This window comes from Anopheles merus, chromosome 2R (assembly GCF_017562075.2).
Source record: "Anopheles merus strain MAF chromosome 2R, AmerM5.1, whole genome shotgun sequence".
In the NCBI taxonomy this organism is placed as follows: domain Eukaryota; kingdom Metazoa; phylum Arthropoda; class Insecta; order Diptera; family Culicidae; genus Anopheles; species Anopheles merus.
In genome coordinates this window covers 566406-585028 of record NC_054082.1, presented here as the reverse complement: position 1 = coordinate 585028, position 18623 = coordinate 566406, and the positions used below count along the sequence as shown (strand labels likewise).

Genomic DNA, 18623 nt, shown 5'->3' with positions numbered 1-18623 from the left:
AGTCAGGAAGCGACGATATAATCTACGTCGTGTAGGAATTTTACCCCCACATTCTGAAAACGTCTAGAGGAAAAGTGCCACTGGAACGAGCAAAATAAAATTACTCACCAAATACGAGCAGCATCGAATAGCGGAGCGGGAAGTAAAGCGCTGATCGTTGTAATTCGGGACGAGCGTTGCGAGGTGTACGGTCCATCCGGGGTTCCGTCCAGGTGGTGTTTTGGCGAACACGCAGCGCGGTATAGCAGAAGCAGATAGGTAGTTGTGCTGCGCCTGAAACAAGAGTCCGCGAAAAAAGCACGAGCTAGGCAAAAGATGAGTGTCGACGCTTACGACGGAACCACGGGTTCCCAATCGTTGACCTTTGTCGATACAGAGGAGAACTATTTCGTGGGAGCCGATTCGCAGGGAACGGACTACGATTTTCGCGACTTTACGATTCCTTCGCAAAGTCAAACCCAAGCTTCGCAGCTCGATCATCTGGGCGGTGGGAGCCAGGTAAGAGAAAGCACGGACCGTGCCGCAGTCGTTTGGCGGGAGAAGCATTACGCGTTTTGCATTGTTGCAGGTGAATGGATTTGGCCGCCGCATCGGTGTGGATCCGACGAAATTGTCCGGAATTACCTCGGCCATCGGTGAGCTGCAGTTTGAGGAGGATGAGGATGAGATAGATCCAGCGGAGAATAAGGATTTACCTCCGCACGCCTGCCGTTACTGTGGTATACACGAGCCAAGTACGGTGGTTATGTGTAACATATGTAAAAAATGGTTCTGCAACGGACGCGGCAGCACGTCTGGGTCACACATTGTGAATCATCTTGTTCGCGCAAAGCACCGCGAGGTTACCTTACATGCGGACGGTCCCCTCGGAGAGACGGTCCTGGAGTGTTACTCCTGTGCCGTCCGGAACGTGTTCGTGCTTGGGTTTATCCCAGCCAAAAGCGACTCTGTAGTTGTGCTGTTGTGCAGGTCAGTTGATTTCCATAGTACACATCGTACACGTGCGATTTTGGGGCTTGGTAGCATTGGTTTGAATAAAATGTATCGCTTGCAGACAACCCTGTGCAGCACAGAACTCCATCAAGGACATGAACTGGGACCAGGAGCAGTGGAAGCCGTTGATCGCCGATCGTTGCTTCTTGTTTTGGCTGGTGAAGATTCCAACCGAGCAGGATCAATTGCGTGCCCGCAAGGTGTCTGCTGCCCAAATTAACAAGCTGGAAGAGCTGTGGAAGGAAAATGTGGACGCAACTTTTCAGGATCTCGAGAAGCCCGGCATCGACAAGGAACCACAGCAGGTACAGTTGCGTTACGTTGACGGATATCAGTATCAGAACACGTTCGGGCCGCTGGTAAAGCTGGAAGCGGATTATGATGAAAAGCTGAAAGAGAGTCAAACGCAGGAAAACATTGAAATCCGTTGGGACACTGGGTTGAACAAGAAAACGATCGCATACTTTACACTGGCAAAGAACGACGGTGACATGAAGCTGATGCATGGAGATGAGCTAAAGTTGCGCTACGTCGGAGAGCTGCACAAACCGTGGAGCTGCATCGGGCACGTAATCAAGGTGCCGGACAACTATGGCGATGATGTGGGGTTGGAGCTGAAGCACAACCATCAGGCACCGATCGAGCGTACCAGCAACTTCTCGGTCGATTTCATCTGGAAGGGCACGTCTTTCGAGCGCATGCAGCAAGCGCTTCGCAAGTTTGCGATGGACGCGAAAAGTGTTTCGAACTACATTTACGCACGCTTGCTGGGAAACGTCCGTGCCGATGGTGCCGAAGAGGTACTGTTTAGGCTGAATTTGCCCAAGCATTTCAGTGCCCCCAACCTGCCCGACCTGAATCGGTCTCAGGTTTACGCGGTTCGCCACGCACTGCAGCGCCCCTTGAGCCTTATCCAGGGTCCACCGGGCACGGGCAAGACGGTCACTTCAGCAACGATCGTGTACCAGTTGGCGCGGTTAAACAGTGGTCCCATATTGGTCTGCGCACCGAGTAACACTGCTGTTGATCAGCTGACGGAGAAGATTCATCGCACGAATCTGAAAGTTGTGCGCGTGTGTGCCAGATCACGCGAAGCGATCGATTCCCCAGTCAGCTTCCTAGCGCTGCACAATCAAATTCGAAATATGGCACAAAATTCGGAGCTGAAAAAGCTACAACAGTTAAAAGACGAAACGGGTGAGCTAAGCCTCTCGGATGAGCGACGTTATCGATCGTTGAAGAAACAGGCCGAGCGCGAACTGTTGGAAGCGGCTGATGTGATATGCTGCACCTGCGTCGGAGCGGGCGATCTTCGTCTGCAGCGTATTAAGTTCAACTCCATCTTGATCGATGAATCGATGCAGTCAACGGAGCCGGAATGTATGGTGCCTGTAGTGCTGGGTGCCAAACAGCTCATCCTGGTCGGAGACCACTGTCAGCTGGGCCCGGTCGTGATGTGTAAAAAGGCAGCTAAGGCCGGCCTGTCGCAAAGTCTGTTCGAGCGGCTAGTGGCGCTAGGCATCCGTCCATTCCGGCTCGAGGTGCAATACAGAATGCACCCGGAGTTGTCACAATTTCCTTCGAACTTCTTCTATGAAGGCAGCCTGCAAAACGGCGTGTGCGCGGATGAGCGTAAGCTCAAAGTCGACTTTCCATGGCCCTCTCCAGACTGTCCGATGTTTTTCTTGGTCACACAGGGCCAGGAAGAAATCGCGGGATCGGGTACCTCGTATCTGAACCGCACGGAGGCATCGAATGTGGAAAAAATAACGACCCGATTTTTGAAGGCCGGTATTAAACCCGATCAAATCGGCATCATCACGCCGTACGAAGGGCAGCGAGCGTACCTGGTACAGTACATGCAGTACCAGGGCTCATTGCACTCGAAGCTGTATCAGGAGATCGAAATTGCCAGCGTGGATGCGTTCCAGGGACGCGAGAAAGATATCATTATCATGTCTTGTGTGCGGGCGAATGAGCACCAGGGCATCGGTTTTCTGAACGACCCCCGACGGCTGAACGTAGCTCTGACCCGTGCCAAATACGGTATCATTATAGTGGGCAACCCGAAGGTACTGGCGAAGCAAGAGCTGTGGAACCATTTGCTGAACTTCTACAAGGACAAAAAGGTGTTGGTGGAAGGGTCGCTGAACAATCTGAAGGAATCGATGATCCAGTTTACCAAACCGAAAAAGATCATCAATACGCTCAATCCTGGATCACATTTCATGACCAATGCCATGTACGACGCGAAGGAAGTGCTGGGCGGTGGTTATTTTGATCGCAATCCCGGACCATCAACAAGTTACGCGCACAACCCGTTGGCAGGGTACGGAAACGCGAGTGCTTATCACCAACAGCAGGGTGGATTTGTGGATGTGCCGGGCCACGGTGGAAGCGGCACTACTGCTAGCGCGAATACACCGCTAGACGCGTTTATGCGTAAGGTGCACGACCCTATTGGCTACATTTCGCCCCAGCGCACCCATCCTGCAGTGAGCAATATGCCAGTCCCGGTGGGAATGTTCATCAATATGTCCAATGCTCCCTCCCGCTTCTATCAGCAGCAGCAGCAGGCAGCAATTCAGGCGGCAAAACAAACACGTCGCCCGGTGGTTGGTAAGACGGCTAGCCAACTGCTTGCATCTGGCTCAGTATCGACATCCAGCGGTGGCAAGTCGAGCCGTCCACGTCCGATAGGCCCACCAAGCAGCAGCGGCAACAATGCGCACATCAGCGGTACGGCGAACGCATCGCTTACGCAGGGCATGTCGCAAAACATGTCTCAGCCGGGCTTTAGCCTATCGCAGCAGCCAGAATTTTCGCAGGATTACATGGGCGAGTATCAGTCACAGATGGATAACATCTTGTCGCAGGAGTCTAACTATCACAGCCAATCCGGGCCGGGCGACCGTCTGCCGTTCGAACTGCACTCGAGTTCGCAGTTTTCCCAACCCTACTGATAAAACTGGACTGGCGGAACAATTTTAAAAGCTGGAATGCTAAACCGATGCAAAGCTATCATTCAACACATACGACACGGTGAACCATACAGAGGGAAGCACGATTTTATCGAGCGAGCAAATTCATGCAAAGGCTTGCTCGAGGCTTACGACAAACCCGTAAGAGCAATCACAGCGTGGTGCGAACCGTTCGCAGGCCATTAAATGCATCCGGCAAAAGCTGTTGTCCGAGAGGCGGAATGAGTGCCATTTCGTTGGGACGGATAACAAACGGGACTTAACTGTGGACCGATGGCGGCAACCGTTAGAGAGCAGGGAATTCATTGACTCTAACGAAGGTCTCGAATCGGGTTGCATCTCACTCGCTTGCTGTTAAAGCGGACAGCGGTAAGGATACCACAATCAGCTCCAATAGCATTGTTGGCACGAAAGGCTTTGCACAGGATGTCTCATGTACCCTGGCGCATTCAGTAATCTGAAACGAATGGGCTGAGCAGTAAACAACTAACATCCAACGGCCAGCTTGATGGTTAATGGTACCAAAGTATTGTGGGCGGTTTGCCGTGATTTGCTGAATGGACATTTCCATTCTGCAATGTAACAGCTCAAAGCTCATGGCTGTTTTGTAGCTGCTGCTGTGTGTTCTTTTGTTCTATTGTTTTGTCTGTTGCATTCGTAGTTCCAACATATTTTTTTTTTCAGACGATTGGTCTGACCCATCAGTTTTCTTTATCGCGCGAAAAGGCCATTATCTCTAGAATGAGCGTGTTTTTCCCCAAACTCAAGTACAGTACAATACAAGTACAAACAACAAATTAGAGTGCAATGGTCGAAGATTGCTCTCGTCAGCGAATGACTGCAGTTTTCAATTCGCTGTCGATCCTGTGCTCCGTAACTGATGATCGTTAGCGAACCTTTTCGTGAGCAACAATCGTCCAATTGAAGCTATGTCACCATCAGGGTGCATTTTGCAACTGTGCACTATTATTCCAACAGCTCATACACTACACGCGATGTTACAGGCATCGTACGATGTGACAATACAGCGTTCAAGTTAAAACGCATCCCTCGTTTCGGTTATTTGGTTCATCAGCTGATTATTTTGAGTTCTTTCAATTAAGTACGGTATAGAGAGGCAGGTAGACAGAATACGGTCACACCCAAGACCATGAGGCCGTATTGAACAAGTAGCACTAAGTTTGCCGATTCAACTTAAGGTATCTACAGAACGTATTCACTCTATGCTCTGAAGAAGCTTAAACATCTCAAAATTCTTCACCAGTGGATAGGCTACTGATAGATTCCGTATTTTTGTGTTGGCCAATAAAATATTTTGTTTTGAATGCAACTTGCACGGTAGGGGTTTAACACTTTTATCCGAAATTTCTAACGCATTTTCTAACACGTTTCTTTGCTGAATATTGTACAACAACGACGGCACGTCAGACTAACAACATGTACTCGCATTTTAATGATTTTATTGTGCATGCCTACATGTATTGGTTTGCTAATTTGTCTTTCGATCGTGTATTTTCCTATGCGTGTTGCGATTGGCTGAACTGCTGAATTTCCGATTGCACACCTCGCAGGAATAGTTTTTCTCTCCTGTATGCACATAGTTGTGCATCTTCAGCTGATAGTTGGTAGGGAATGCTGTGAAGGAATCTATTGTGAGCACATTGTTTGGATCGATTTGGTCTATGGTTACCGTTTCTGACGCACCTTTTTCACACAAATTGCAAGCAAACGGTTTTTCGCCCGTGTGGGAACGCATGTGCACGGTAAGATGGACGCGCAGCATAAATCGTTTCTCGCACACCGTGCACCCGTACGGCTTTTCCTTCGTGTGTGTTCGCATGTGGATGAGGAGATCGTGATTGGTGGGTAACGCTTTGCTGCAAACGGTGCATACAACTTTCTTCACTTTTTCCTCACCGGTGTGTTGTCGCATATGGCACTGCAAGGAACCGAAGTTGATACGCATTACCTTTGGTTGAATGATTGTTTCCCGAATCTAATACCTACCTGTAATTCTCCCTGGCTTGGGTAGGCTTTTTCGCAGATTTTGCACACATAGGGCTTTTCTCCGGAATGGGTTCGTATGTGCACTGCGAGATTGCCATTTTGATTGAACCGTTTCTGGCAGTAAGGGCACTCGAACGGCTTTTCGTTAGTGTGAATTCGTCCGTGTGCCTTCAGCTGCCAGGATAATTTGAAACCCTTCTGGCAAACATTACACACGTGAGGCCGAGGATCGCTATGCACCTTTTGGTGCGTGTTGAGCATGCTCCGCGTGGCAAACCGTTTATCGCACAGCTCGCAACCGTACGGTCGCGAACCAGAGTGTCGTCGCATATGCACGTTTAGAAGGGCTTTTTCGTAGAACCGTGCATCGCAAACATCGCACACGTGCGACTTTTCTCCAGTGTGCCGAAGCATATGATTCTTGAGTACCGACTTTTCTGCAAACTTTCTCGAACACAGCTGACATTCGAAGCGTTTCTGGAAACGGAATGGATTGAGATGGTTAATACGCAATAGCTGTGCACACACCACAGTGGTTAACATTTACTTCCGAGTGCTTACGATCGACGTGCTTTCGGTACAACCGCCGTTTGCTAAACTGTACATCGCAAATCTTGCAATACATGGTATTGATTTCATTGGCGTCTTCGCTTTTGGGCCGTTCTCGCGGTTCCTCCGCTTCCATCGAGGCGTGAATTAGATTATTCAAATGCTCTTGTTCCAGCTGTTCCTCCTCCTTACTACATGGTACGGAAGACGCCAGCTGATTTTCCATGATTTGAATGTATTCCTCCGTAAGTGCATCTTTCAGATAGTCCACATGGATTAGCTCGTCGTCTACATTTTCGTCAACGATTTCTACATTTTTCGATACATCAGCACTGCTGTTGCCGCTTATGAATTCCGAAAGTTCCTGCTTCAGGGTGCGAAGAATGATAGATTCCCTTAACGACTTTGCGGTGGAGGGTTGATCCGAGGTAAGTTTATCTGGTGCCGGTGTAGCAGTTGACATGGTTAGTGCAGTGGTAGGATTTACTGTTTGCAAGTTTTCCTCAATCGCAGCAGCTTTGGGGCTCGTATCATTAGCTGTTGAATCGCTGGGCGGAATATTAACACTATCCTCGGGTCGGTCATCCACCAGCGTGCTGTCGTTTGAATTTACAAGCTGAAATCGTAGTTCCTCAATAGGTACAACAACGGCCGACGTTTTTGAGTTGCCGTGAAGGTCCGTTACCACCACATTTAACACCTCATACTTCGTTTCGCTGTCTTGTTTGATGACGACCGACTCCTCGAGCAGTGATCGGATCGTAGCATCCGATGCTTTGGTCATTTGCTGAAAGTTGAAGCTTCTTTCCAGCTCCAAACAACAGTCCGTACATATATGACACGGAAGTCCATCGGATTCGGCCACCTAAAAGGTCAAGCATTTACTTCTTACACTCTGGGACAACGTGACTAGCAAAGGAGTTTACCGTAATGCGCGTGCAGCTCATGATGGTATCCGCCAGACAAAATTCGAACAAATCTTTAAGCTGATCCTTTTCTCTCTCTACCAGGCACGTTCGACAGACTCGATCAAGGTAAATGATTTTTGGATCACAACCGGATGCAGAAACTGTTCGCAAGGCTCGTGATAACTCGTCCTTCATTGGTGCTAGTTTAGTTGCTGGTGTTGCGTTCATGTTGGCGTCGGGCGTCGGGCGTCTTGCTGTACATCGTTGCACGGTGTACATATTTCAGGTCAGCCAAGTAGTGAAAGATATCTGATATCTGAACTTCTAATGTTTACGGGTTTTTTTCTGCACCGAGCGTTTCTGTTATCTATGTGATGTTTTGATACACTGACAGCTGCTCGGCCATTGTTTACTTTTAGCGACGAAGCTGCAGCCCACACGTTTCACAAGGTGTTTTACGTCAACTACCGTTCCATACGTTGCGTGCTTTTATGGCTGCCAAAATGTAGACTATTATTTTGCAGTAAGTGAGCGTGTTTGTGGGTAATAATATGCCCTGTGCTTTTTTTTTTTTATTGTAATCGTGTTTTACCGATCCATGAGATTTGGATAGATTTTCTTTACCACTCTGTAATAGCACACTGCACCCGGCATGAACCGCATCTGTCATCTGGGATGTGTTAGCTAACAAACAACGATGCGCAGTGTGGTCAGCAGCCAAGTACATTTGCAAGAACAATGCCTCACTGAAAAGATGGGCTCGGGAAGCTTATGCGCTAGAAAAGATTTGTAGTTGAAACTGCCTAAAAATTGTTCCGGGAAATTGCTTCGGATATACCGCCATCGCGTACATAGAACATCCACAGACTAGCGACAGCAGCAGCAGCGATTCAAAGTGTTTGTGTGTGTGTGTGTATGTATGTGTGCGCGAAGATTTGTCTTGCGGGCGTTTCTCTCTCCTCGGTAGATTTGATGGCGCGGGTACGGTTCCGTCGCCAATTGCAGTTTGCAGCCATAGTTTCGTCCCTGCCAAAAGGAGTGTGAAAAGATCTTCTAGTAGAGTATCTCTTAACGGCGCACGGCGGTTGGTGGTGGTTGTCCATTTTGGGTTTTTTTTTTCGCTTTACTTCACGTGGACGATAATGCAATGAATCGGTGCTGTACGATTTCAGCGGTATCATATCGGTATCAAGCATGAGCATAAAACATGAGCGTGAAGATCGGAAAACTGAAATGAGCGAAACCCCCGGAGTCGTCGATATAGAACACCTTAGGCAAATGAGCCATTCGTACGAAGAAGTTGTGTTTCGGTTGATAAAAGTAAATGCGGAAATTGGCTGTGGCTCACAAACGAAACGAAGGTAAGGTTATATGATGCGGTAGGAGGCTTCAAACGCATGCTGTTTTTTTTTTCATTCGATTGTCAACGCTTCACAGAACATTTTGGTGAAGATGGGGTGGGTTTGGTAGAGCCTGGCTGACGATTGTTCGCATTCAGCTCGCAGCATTGACATGGTGGTAGAGAACACTGTGAAGTTATTTCCATAGCTAGCTGGCTGTAAAAACTTTGTATTGAGATATAGCGCAAGGGACGACCACTGTATTTCCCACTTCCCTCATTGCCATTGCTAATATTTACCTAATATGTATTACTTCTCTTTTTAGGATACACTGTAGCTGTAACTGTAGCTGGCTGATTACAGGAATTGTTCCATAAGTTGATCTTTATTCGGAGAACAAAATTAGGTGGCGATTATTCACCGTATAGCGTAGGACAGATGAAGTAATGTCTAACCATTGCACTGCTTCCGATTGCTCAAAAACTACAAAAGCGATCTAACTCGAACCAACTGCAAGGATATTCAAATAGTTCCTTTCGTTTTAAGAGAAGCTGTATTTATGTATATTTATTATTCACACTGTTTAAAAAAAAGATGCATGCGCATACTGTATAAGTCGGCGTTAGCGTACGTCATATAAATTAAAAACACTCTGCGACTGATCCATTGCAAAAATGCCCATCAGCCTGTGTCTAACGAATTCGTGCAGCTCGCCGTCTACCGTCGTGCCAGAGGCACCGCAAACGACTTGCACGGAGATGGACCGAGACCGACCGATTGGAAATGAAGATAATTGCGAAAAACAGTCCAACTCCAACAAAGTGTTTAAAAAATCAACCCTGCCACAGTTCCCGTCGGCGACGGTTTCGATGATGTACGGGTCGAGCAAGAGTAAAAAGTATTACAATAATGCGTCCAATCGAAAAAAACAGCAGCACATCATCGATAGTTTGAAATCATGGAATCTCAACATAGCACCTAGTGGCCTGGACAAGTCCGAAGAGGATTCAGTGGCAGTAACCGTCGCATCGAATCAGAAGAAAGAGTTTGCGTGCCCTTCCGCGTCCACATGCCCGAACGCTGATGCATTGGATGATTACGAGCAAGATAATAGAGCGGTGGGCTTTATCACGGAAAGCATCCGCAAGTCGTCGTCGAAAAAGAAAGTGCCGGAATTTATTGGCAGTAAGTTTAAACCGGAGGAAGCGAAAGCGGAGCATCCGTTGGCCGTGGTATCGAAGGTAGACCGAGACAATGCTACTAATGAAATGGTGCACAAAAATACTAAGGTAAGTAAAGTTGTATAAGCTAAAATGTGTAGTAGATGTTGCTAGAATTTATCTTTTTTGTGCGAGTTCAACTACTATTTTAATGATTTTTTTGTGGGGTTTTCTGCTTTATCTATGAAGCATGCAAGATCTCTCGAACCTGCTGCTGCAGAAGAGGGTGACGTTGGAAGTGTGGTTAATAATCATGCGGCATCCTCTCATCACGCCGACACGTTAACCGGTTCGAGGGCAGAAATGTATTACGGACGTGCTGGTAATGTGCCGTCTGTAAAAAAAACCTCGACTTCATTGCCTCCGGAGTTCCAAGCTTCGTCATCCTTTGCTGCAAAAGCAAATCAACAAAAACACTCACATAAATCATATGTTCGCTCATCCAGCCATTGTACTGCTGCCAGTCCCGCAAACGTACCGATCAGTGCGTCTGCAAATAGCTCGGAAAAGTCAGCAACAGACGGAAGCCGAGAGTGTAAAGAATCTGGATCATCTACCGCTGATCAAACCCATGTTTCAGTTATGTCTCTGATGTTGCAGGGCAGCTCGAAGCAGCAGCAGAATGAAGCACTTCGTTTAAAACAATTCACTAGTAATACGGCCGTATCTTCCGTCATTTCGAAAGCTGGCCATGCGAATCAACATGTTGTTAATCCAAATCAAGCGTCATACATTCCTACACTTGGATCGCAAAATCCATCAAAACAGCAGGTACTGATTCACAATGCACACGACCACCATCAGTCGTTGCAACAGCACAATAATACCGTTCCTCATCAATATTCGTATGACTTTTTACGTGATGTCGGTTTAAAAATGTCCCTCTGCACTGTTACCAATGGAGCAAGTAACAACAGCTCATCGGGCGACATTACGATGTACCGTGGTTCGACGTCTCAAGTGAACTATAATTTTACTCAACAATTCCAGCAGCATATGATGCAGCATCATCACAACAATCAGCTGCACCAGCGCAGTTCCCGGCAGTCGCCGCACCAGCAACAACCGCTGGTACAATTGCATAGGATTATTCCACAGCACACGGGACAGTACAATCGTTCCCAAAGCATGTACGGTGGAGATGAGCTAGCTACGCAACAGTGCGGAATGGTCGAATCCCAACCATATACCAACTACGCACTGCTGAATCCGGGTGACGGACACAACTCCATGAACGTTGGTAAACATTTTGAAGTATCTTCCTACCTGTACAACCAAAATGGAGGTGTCCATACGCAACACCAAGCGGTACATTACACGCAACAGGCGCCTGAGCACCACGTTCAGCAGATGCATACCAACTATCATCAAAATAACAACTATCAGTATCACAACCGCAACGGCAATACCGGTAATGGTGGGGGTGGCAATCAATTAAGCTACGTTTCGCAAGGTGTCACTAGGGCCATTGGTACGGTAAATGGTAGAGACGATCAAGGAAGGACTGGTGGTAGTAAAAAGCACTGGAATACTCACGGAAAAGGAAAAAATGGTTCCATACAGACCAACGGAAATAAACACGTGAACAAAGTGCAAAACATTGGTTATGGGTACCGAAAAAACTATAACCATTACTATAATCATACTGCTGCTGGTGGAAATCACTACTACGAACATATCACGATGCAGCCGCATCAGCAGCAACAATCACTGCAGCAACAGCAACAGCACCACCCTCAGCATCATCAAAATCATTATAAACAGCAACATTTGCACCGAAACCTTGTATACGTCCGTGGTTATGATAGAGGGCATGGTGCTGCATCTTCAGGCGAATTTACCAACGCGAATCAGCAGCAGGAGATAAAACAAACGGAAGTAGAGCGTCCTACATCACCGCAACAAGCAGGGGACGGAAGTGCGGTTGAAAAAAATGAAAATTCAGTAGCAACAAAAGAGAATGATGGGCGCAACGAATCATCATCCACAGATTCAGTACCCTCCGATACACAACAACAACAACAACAGACGGTGGCCAATAATGCTTTTCGTGGGGCGGAAGACGTACCGGATACCACGAAGAACTCTGAATTGCACATAGAGCGTGTTTATAAAGGGACGAAAAGATGCAGCGTTCCTCGTTCGTCATCCTCTTCTTCGGTGGTGTCGATTCCGTCGACAGATTCATCGGTGCTGTCTAGTAATACGTCTCAAACACATCTGTTGGAATCTACACACGCCAATGTACACGACTACGAATCGGATTCGTCCCATTCTTCCGAGTATCCAGAGGGTACGTATCGCTATTTGAAGTACAATGAAACGAACGAAGAGAAAGGGTTCCGGTCGTCATCGTCCACCTCATCAGGAATATCGTCCTCCTCCGCATATCCGACGTTGACCGAGTTTGTCCCTTCGGCACCTTCGTCTCTGCATGCGTCAACCGCGGGGCTGGTTGGTGAATTTATCGTTCGAAGTCAAAGTTTTCATGGCTCACATCAGAACCTCATGACGTACACTAGCAGTGGCGGCGGAAGTGTTGGCGACCATAGCCCTCCAATAGGCTCGCCGAAAGGAACATCGAGAACTGTTACGGGCACCCAGTCAGTGCCGGTGTTTGGAGAACTGTTCGGTAACGCTAGCCATAGCCATCCGAACCCAATCCAATTCATAAACGGCCAGACGGCAGGAAGTTTTGGAAGTAGCTCATCTTTGGAACTGGCACTGCAAGCAGCAGCCGCCAGTTCTTCAAGTTCGTCGTCGCTGTCTGCGTCATCGGTGCCGCCCAACGATTCTCAGTCGATGCAGAGCGGACATCCAAAGACACGGTACGTATTTTGTGAAGCTTGCGAAAGTAAATGTGTCGTTTACCTTGTATTATTTGTTTACTTCTACAGCAGTCAATCGGGGCGAACATCACCCGCCACTAACACACATTACCGGTCGCACCGATCGATGGGAACTAATGTTGCTGGATCACTGTTCAGCACCACCACTAAAGGACAATCGTCCGCCGGTGGAACCGTGCGCAAAAATAATCATGTTTCCATGAGCTATGTGCATCGTTCATCATTGCCCGCCGATTTTCAATACACACCGGCAGATCGATTCATTCAGCGTGCGGATGATGTCGAAATGAAGTCTCCGCCGGTTGCGCTCACTGATGGCAGCATTTGGGACAATCTATCGTTAGCGATCTGGGAAAAGTTCACTGCTGCCCAGCAGTCGGAAGAAAAATATCTTGAAAAGATGCAACTATGGCGTGATCTGTATATCTCGATCAAGAAAGGCTTTCCGAAGTATAGCCTTTATCTGGTCGGCAGCACGATCTCTGGCTTTGGTGCTGACAGTTCAGATGTGGACATGTGCCTTGTTTCGCGAAGCGCTCCTAGCTGCTACGATCCTCGCTTGGAAGCGTTGCTGAATTTGTCACTGGTGAAGGAATATTTCATGAGTATGCCATCGTCAAGCTTCAACGACTTCAGCTTGATTCAAGCGAAAGTGCCAATTCTCCGTTTTCAAGACAGCAAGCACGGCATTGAGGTGGATCTGAATTTCAACAATTGCGTTGGGATTAGAAATACGCATTTATTGCACTGTTATTCGCAGAGTAAGTATATGTGAGATAAGTAGTGTATCTGAGAGCTACCTGGTGTAACAATGTTGGGTGATGAATATTTGCAGTGGACTGGCGCGTTAGACCGTTGGTGTTGGTGGTAAAGTTGTGGGCTCGGCATCACAACATAAACGACGCTAAAAACATGACTATATCCAGCTACTCTCTGGTATTGATGGTTATTCATTTCCTGCAGTACGGAACAAGCCCACCAGTTCTTCCATGTTTGCATGCCTTACATCCTGAAAAGTTTATGGTGAGTTGTTAGCTACTACCCTTGAATAGCGGCCGTATTCAACTATATTATGGTTACAATGCATTGTTACAGAAAATCATCGACATCCATAATATAGAAATGATCGAACGCATCGAACCATATCACACAGATAACAAGGAAAGCTTGGGAGAATTGTTGCTAAGTTTCTTGGATTATTATACAAAATTCGAGTAAGTATATATGATGGTATATGATGTATCGTGGATACAGCTACAGGCATCTGTATCAGTAAATGTTTTTGTCGATTCTATTTCAGTTATGAACACTACGCTATATCTGTAAGAACAAGTACCATCATACCGATAGAAGAATGTCGGCTAGCAAGAAGCTACAAAAATGATCCTCACCATTGGAAGCATTTGTGCATAGAAGGTAGGTTGCAGTAGAAGCTGATTGAGAGAGAAAACAAATATAATCTCTTTCGCCGTATGTTTTCCCTTCCATTTATTTGCAGAACCGTTCGACTTTACCAACACAGCTCGGTCGGTATTTGATGGTGATGTTTTCGAACAGATAAAGTCCACCTTTGCAACCTCGTGGCGGATGCTAAAAGATAGCAAAAGCTTGAGTGTTTTATTCGGCGAGCCATTATTTACTCCGGTCACTTCGACACTGTCTATAACATCGTGATCATTAGTCGTTTGCATAAGACTGGAACTTTATAATGTACATCGGACGTTTAACGTGCTTGGTGGCATTTGTGTTACGATTTCGGTAGGATGTATCCGTGCAAATGGAATCCAAATACCAGAAAAGTGAACGAAAATTGTGTGAAAAGACTGATGTAACGAATACTGCTGCACGGGTTTGTCCCGGCAGGAGTCGTAAAGAAAGTGTGCAGTGCGTCACAGGAATACATTTATCGATCGCCTAAGATAAATGATATACTTGTCCCAAACAGAAGCCTAGCTCGCATTGTTACAAGTATTTTGATTTAATAAGCTATAAACTCGCTGCCATGTTCAAGCAATGTAAGGCTTAAGCAATACAGTAATACTGGTGATTGTTACACATATTATCGTTGATATCTGAGGACATGCAATGATTAGGCGGTTTCTTAATATTCCTTGGGCGCTCCTGTAGTTTATGCACAATTATTACTATGAGTGGTACTAAAAAACAAAGAAAAAAAAACTCTAGTGAAAGTGGAAAAATATACAAAGAAAGAAGATATAGGAGAATGTTAAAAAAAGAATGAATAAGAAAAAAAACCAAGGTGATGTCCAGAAATTACTGGAAAGTATCATGCAATGATCTCGTTTAGTAAAACTTAAACAACCAGTTATGGTGCCATTAAAAAGAAAAGAAAAAAAGTGAAAACATAAGTATTGAAAAAGAGATCGTATAGCAAATCGGTAACCGATGCTCGTCATGCTGGATCTACATGATCTGCGAATAAACAAAAAGAGTACTATACTACCTTGTGAGGACCAAAAAAACATGGTTTAATAGTAGAAGTAGTAGTTAGGAAGCGAGAAGGGAGGGAAACGTAGCAAGATGGCATTTTACACATGTCCACATAATGCTCTAGTTAATGAAAGGAGTTGTCGTGGCGGAATTCACAGTTAGTATGATCGTGTAGAGCGCGTCTTGCTGGATACATTGATTCCGAGAAGACAGATACTTCTTTGATACAAAGGGTTTTTTGTCTTCTAAAACCTAAACACTTCTCCAGAGTGAGAATTTGCTACAAACGTTGAAAGCGTTAGACAATTAGCAATTCATACAGAGATCATCATGATAAGCAATAGATGAAGGAATATGTAGCAAAACAAAAGGAAAGACATACAACATTTCGCCAATGAAACAAAAAAAAGTAAGCGCGCATCGTCACGAATCTAAAGCAATACTTTATTGAAAGAGTCTCTGTTTTAAAAGTAGACGTGTTTAAAGGTAATAAGAAATATGGCTGTGAAATCAGAGATATAAAACTACTACTACTACTAGCATAACGTACGCGCCTGGCTGGCTGAATCGGGTCGAGTGTATTGATACTGCCCAAGTGTTACGAAAAAAAAAACAAATGTCTAGATTCCGAAGACGAAACACGATAATTTATATTATATTTTTAGAGTTAATTTATGCAGCGTGAGTGGTAGAACAGCAGAAAGATGCTTGCGTCATGTTGTTGAAATGCGTCCGATCTGCTAATGAAAGAGGATTTCCGGAGCAATAATCGAACAGCGATTAAATGCTAGCATTTCATTTAACTCATGTTTGAGGAATAGGAAATGGAGGCAGAAAAAAGAAAAAAAAACAAATAGCAAAGTAGAAATATTTCAACAACTGATGAGAGAGAATATGCGCAAATACTAAATTGAAATGTGAACCATCTTTATGGAATGAACAAAAACGGAAAACGTTAGAATCCAGCTTGGAGTCGCAGTGGATAGGGATACGGAAATGAAGTGAGGAAGACAGAGAGAGAGAAAGAGAGAGAAGAGAGATGAACGGATGAAGAAGGATGTTAACGGTATGGAATGGCCTTTGCAAGGCAGAGGGAAGAGTGTTAACGGTATAAAAGTGTGTGGAGTCTAAATTTTGTAAAACTCATTTTTGGCGCTGCGAACGAAAAAAAAAATCAAGAGAAAAAGAAAAAAAAATCAAGTAAATAATTCGTCATTCCAAATGAATATAATAGTAATGCTCTTTTGACTATCATATAGATGACACTAGACAGCGTGGTTTGCGAAGGTTTATCGTGCAGCACAACATTGGATATGCTTTTGGTTTCAGTGATGTGGAATTTTGTTCTCGTGCACCGTGTATCGTACGTGCTGAGTAGCCTGTGCTTAGTTGGCCTCTCTGTTTTGCTACCGCTTTTTTTTCCTCTTATGCGCATATTTCTTGTGCTAATGGTGCCGATGTTTATGTGCATATACCGAATATGTTTAATGTCACTACGATAATAACCGTGTGCTTTGGAGATGTGCTGGTATTATACGAACTCTACCAAAACGTTGTTGTTTAGTGGCCCAGGCAGAAGGACACTGTACTGGGTCGATGAGAGTGTTTTGCTCCAAGCGATGCAGTGATGTGTGTTGTTATTTTGTGCATCTCCTGCATGCATGTGCATATCCCGCGGTGAGCATTCGGTATAACGCCCTGCGAACGACGGAATCGATTAAGTGTAGATGAATATGGTACGTATATTTTCGATGTTGCAGGTAGAGAAATTGGTTCATACATGAATGTGATCCAGGGTTGTGCATGACAAATACGTAGTGGCGAAGCTCGATATTGGTTTGCAATTAATGCACTTTAAGATTACTTGTGCGCGGAAAATGTGTGTTCTAAATTACTGATCCGTTTCACTTATCCTAGTAATCCCGCTTAAAGACGGTGTATTATCCACCGGTAGTGCATGCAGTCAATGCTTTGAGATACATATGTGTAATTTTTATACTTTGTATTGAACAGTTACATTTTATGTATATCGCCATTGATAGAAAGACGAAACAAATGCCGAATCAGCTCGTAAAGATGAAGCCAGCCGAACAAAGTGCTTATCGGCGGGGTGTGGGTAACGACATTTTGAAGAAAACCTGCGAATGTCGTAAAATAGGCTGGCGTAAAAAAGTTGTTCGCATCAACGCCTACCCATCCGTCGTTAAAACTGCATCGTGGTTAATGGGCTGTGGTATGTGCGTGCGGGTTTTTAACGGAAGAATCTCTGGCCAACCGCACCGGCATGATGCCTATCTATCTATAGTATCTAATTTGTCCGTGACGCGCACCGGTGGGTAAGCGAGTGTGAGCGTGTTCTTGTTCTTGTGTGAGCGTGTTCTTGTTCTTGTGTGTTCGAAAGTCGTTAGGATATGACCACGGGAGAGAGAGAGAGAGAGAGTCGCATCCATGATCGTCCTTTGTCTTGCTGGGCGAGTCGAGTTGCCAGGCAACAACCCACCAAGTTTGGGAAATGATTGGGCATAGTCCGTTTTTATCGCGGTCATACTGTGTGCGTTGGTGTTTTATTGACTTCCTTCCGTAACCGGGTGGTCAGTTGACGGCGAGGGTAACATTTTGATATTTGTTCTTTTCTTTTTGTAGATAAGTGAAATAGGCTTTCCTTTTTGTCTGTGGCAAAGGAGGAAGGCTTGGGAAAGGGGAAACCCACACTGCACACTATCGTCAGTGTGGCACGTTTCGCTCAAAATTGCCATTCGCAGAGTTTGGGACTCCGGCAAAGTTTGCTATTGCTGGGATGATGGTACGTATGGCGCCGGTATCGAAAGCTATTGATTTTATGTTTTATGTAACAGAATGAACCATAAAAATAAATAATATCAGGCCTAGCTTGGCTTGAATCATTGAATTCCGTAGTTTCGTTTTGTGCTGCTAGTCTTACATCTTGGGGTTGCGGTTGGGGAGGTTGTCCTGGATTGAAACTCGTTCGTCAACATGAAACATGCGAAGAGGTAAAGGAAGCGAAAAACAATAACATCTTGTTATGATGATCATTTTACTTTTTACTTCCCTCAGTATCCTTTTTCAGGCGTAGTCTAAGTAAGCGATGAAATAAAGATGCAGATGTATCCCATATTTATCTCATGGCAGTGTGCCGGGAGCGCACACACAACCACACACTCACGCATACACACACACAAGCATCTTCCCGCCGTCTACGATGCAGCAGCATGGATAAAAGTTTTACGCGAACCAACACCCGCGCGCTTCGTTGGTGGACGTGGATGTTTGGTTCCATTCTTAGGTCAGTAGTTGAACATCATGG

The 18623-nt window shown here is 45.7% G+C and overlaps 3 protein-coding genes across 5 annotated transcripts; 2 read left to right on the top strand and 1 right to left on the bottom strand.

Moving 5' to 3' along the window:
* Positions 1-11: 11 nt before the first annotated feature.
* On the top strand, positions 12-5020 carry LOC121589263 (regulator of nonsense transcripts 1 homolog). The gene is made up of 3 exons (XM_041908035.1): positions 12-498; positions 569-969; positions 1055-5020. The coding sequence occupies exons 1-3, from the start codon at positions 316-318 to the stop codon at positions 3954-3956; spliced, it is 3486 nt and encodes a 1161-aa protein (XP_041763969.1). The 5' UTR covers positions 12-315; the 3' UTR covers positions 3957-5020.
* A 385-nt stretch (positions 5021-5405) lies between these two features.
* On the bottom strand, positions 5406-7717 carry LOC121588265 (zinc finger protein 879-like). The gene is made up of 5 exons (XM_041905999.1): positions 7457-7717; positions 6529-7395; positions 5982-6458; positions 5679-5913; positions 5406-5609 (listed from the first exon to the last, which is right to left on the bottom strand). Exons 1-5 carry the CDS (start codon positions 7715-7717, stop codon positions 5464-5466), a joined length of 1986 nt encoding a protein of 661 aa, XP_041761933.1. The 3' UTR covers positions 5406-5463.
* On the top strand, positions 7638-16131 carry LOC121588264 (poly(A) RNA polymerase gld-2 homolog B). Of its 3 annotated transcripts, none has more exons than XM_041905996.1 (10): positions 7638-7724; positions 7858-7961; positions 8611-8799; positions 9104-10067; positions 10188-12826; positions 12896-13608; positions 13683-13870; positions 13943-14061; positions 14148-14263; positions 14346-16131. In XM_041905996.1, exons 4-10 carry the CDS (start codon positions 9453-9455, stop codon positions 14519-14521), a joined length of 4566 nt encoding a protein of 1521 aa, XP_041761930.1. In that variant the 5' UTR covers positions 7638-7724; positions 7858-7961; positions 8611-8799; positions 9104-9452; the 3' UTR covers positions 14522-16131. The 3 variants fall into 3 exon arrangements, with proteins under 3 accessions (XP_041761930.1, XP_041761929.1, XP_041761932.1); XM_041905995.1 differs by having other exon boundaries at positions 8052-8799; XM_041905998.1 differs by lacking the exons at positions 7638-7724; positions 7858-7961; positions 8611-8799 and adding an exon at positions 8865-9038.
* The last annotated feature ends 2492 nt before the right edge of the window (positions 16132-18623 follow it).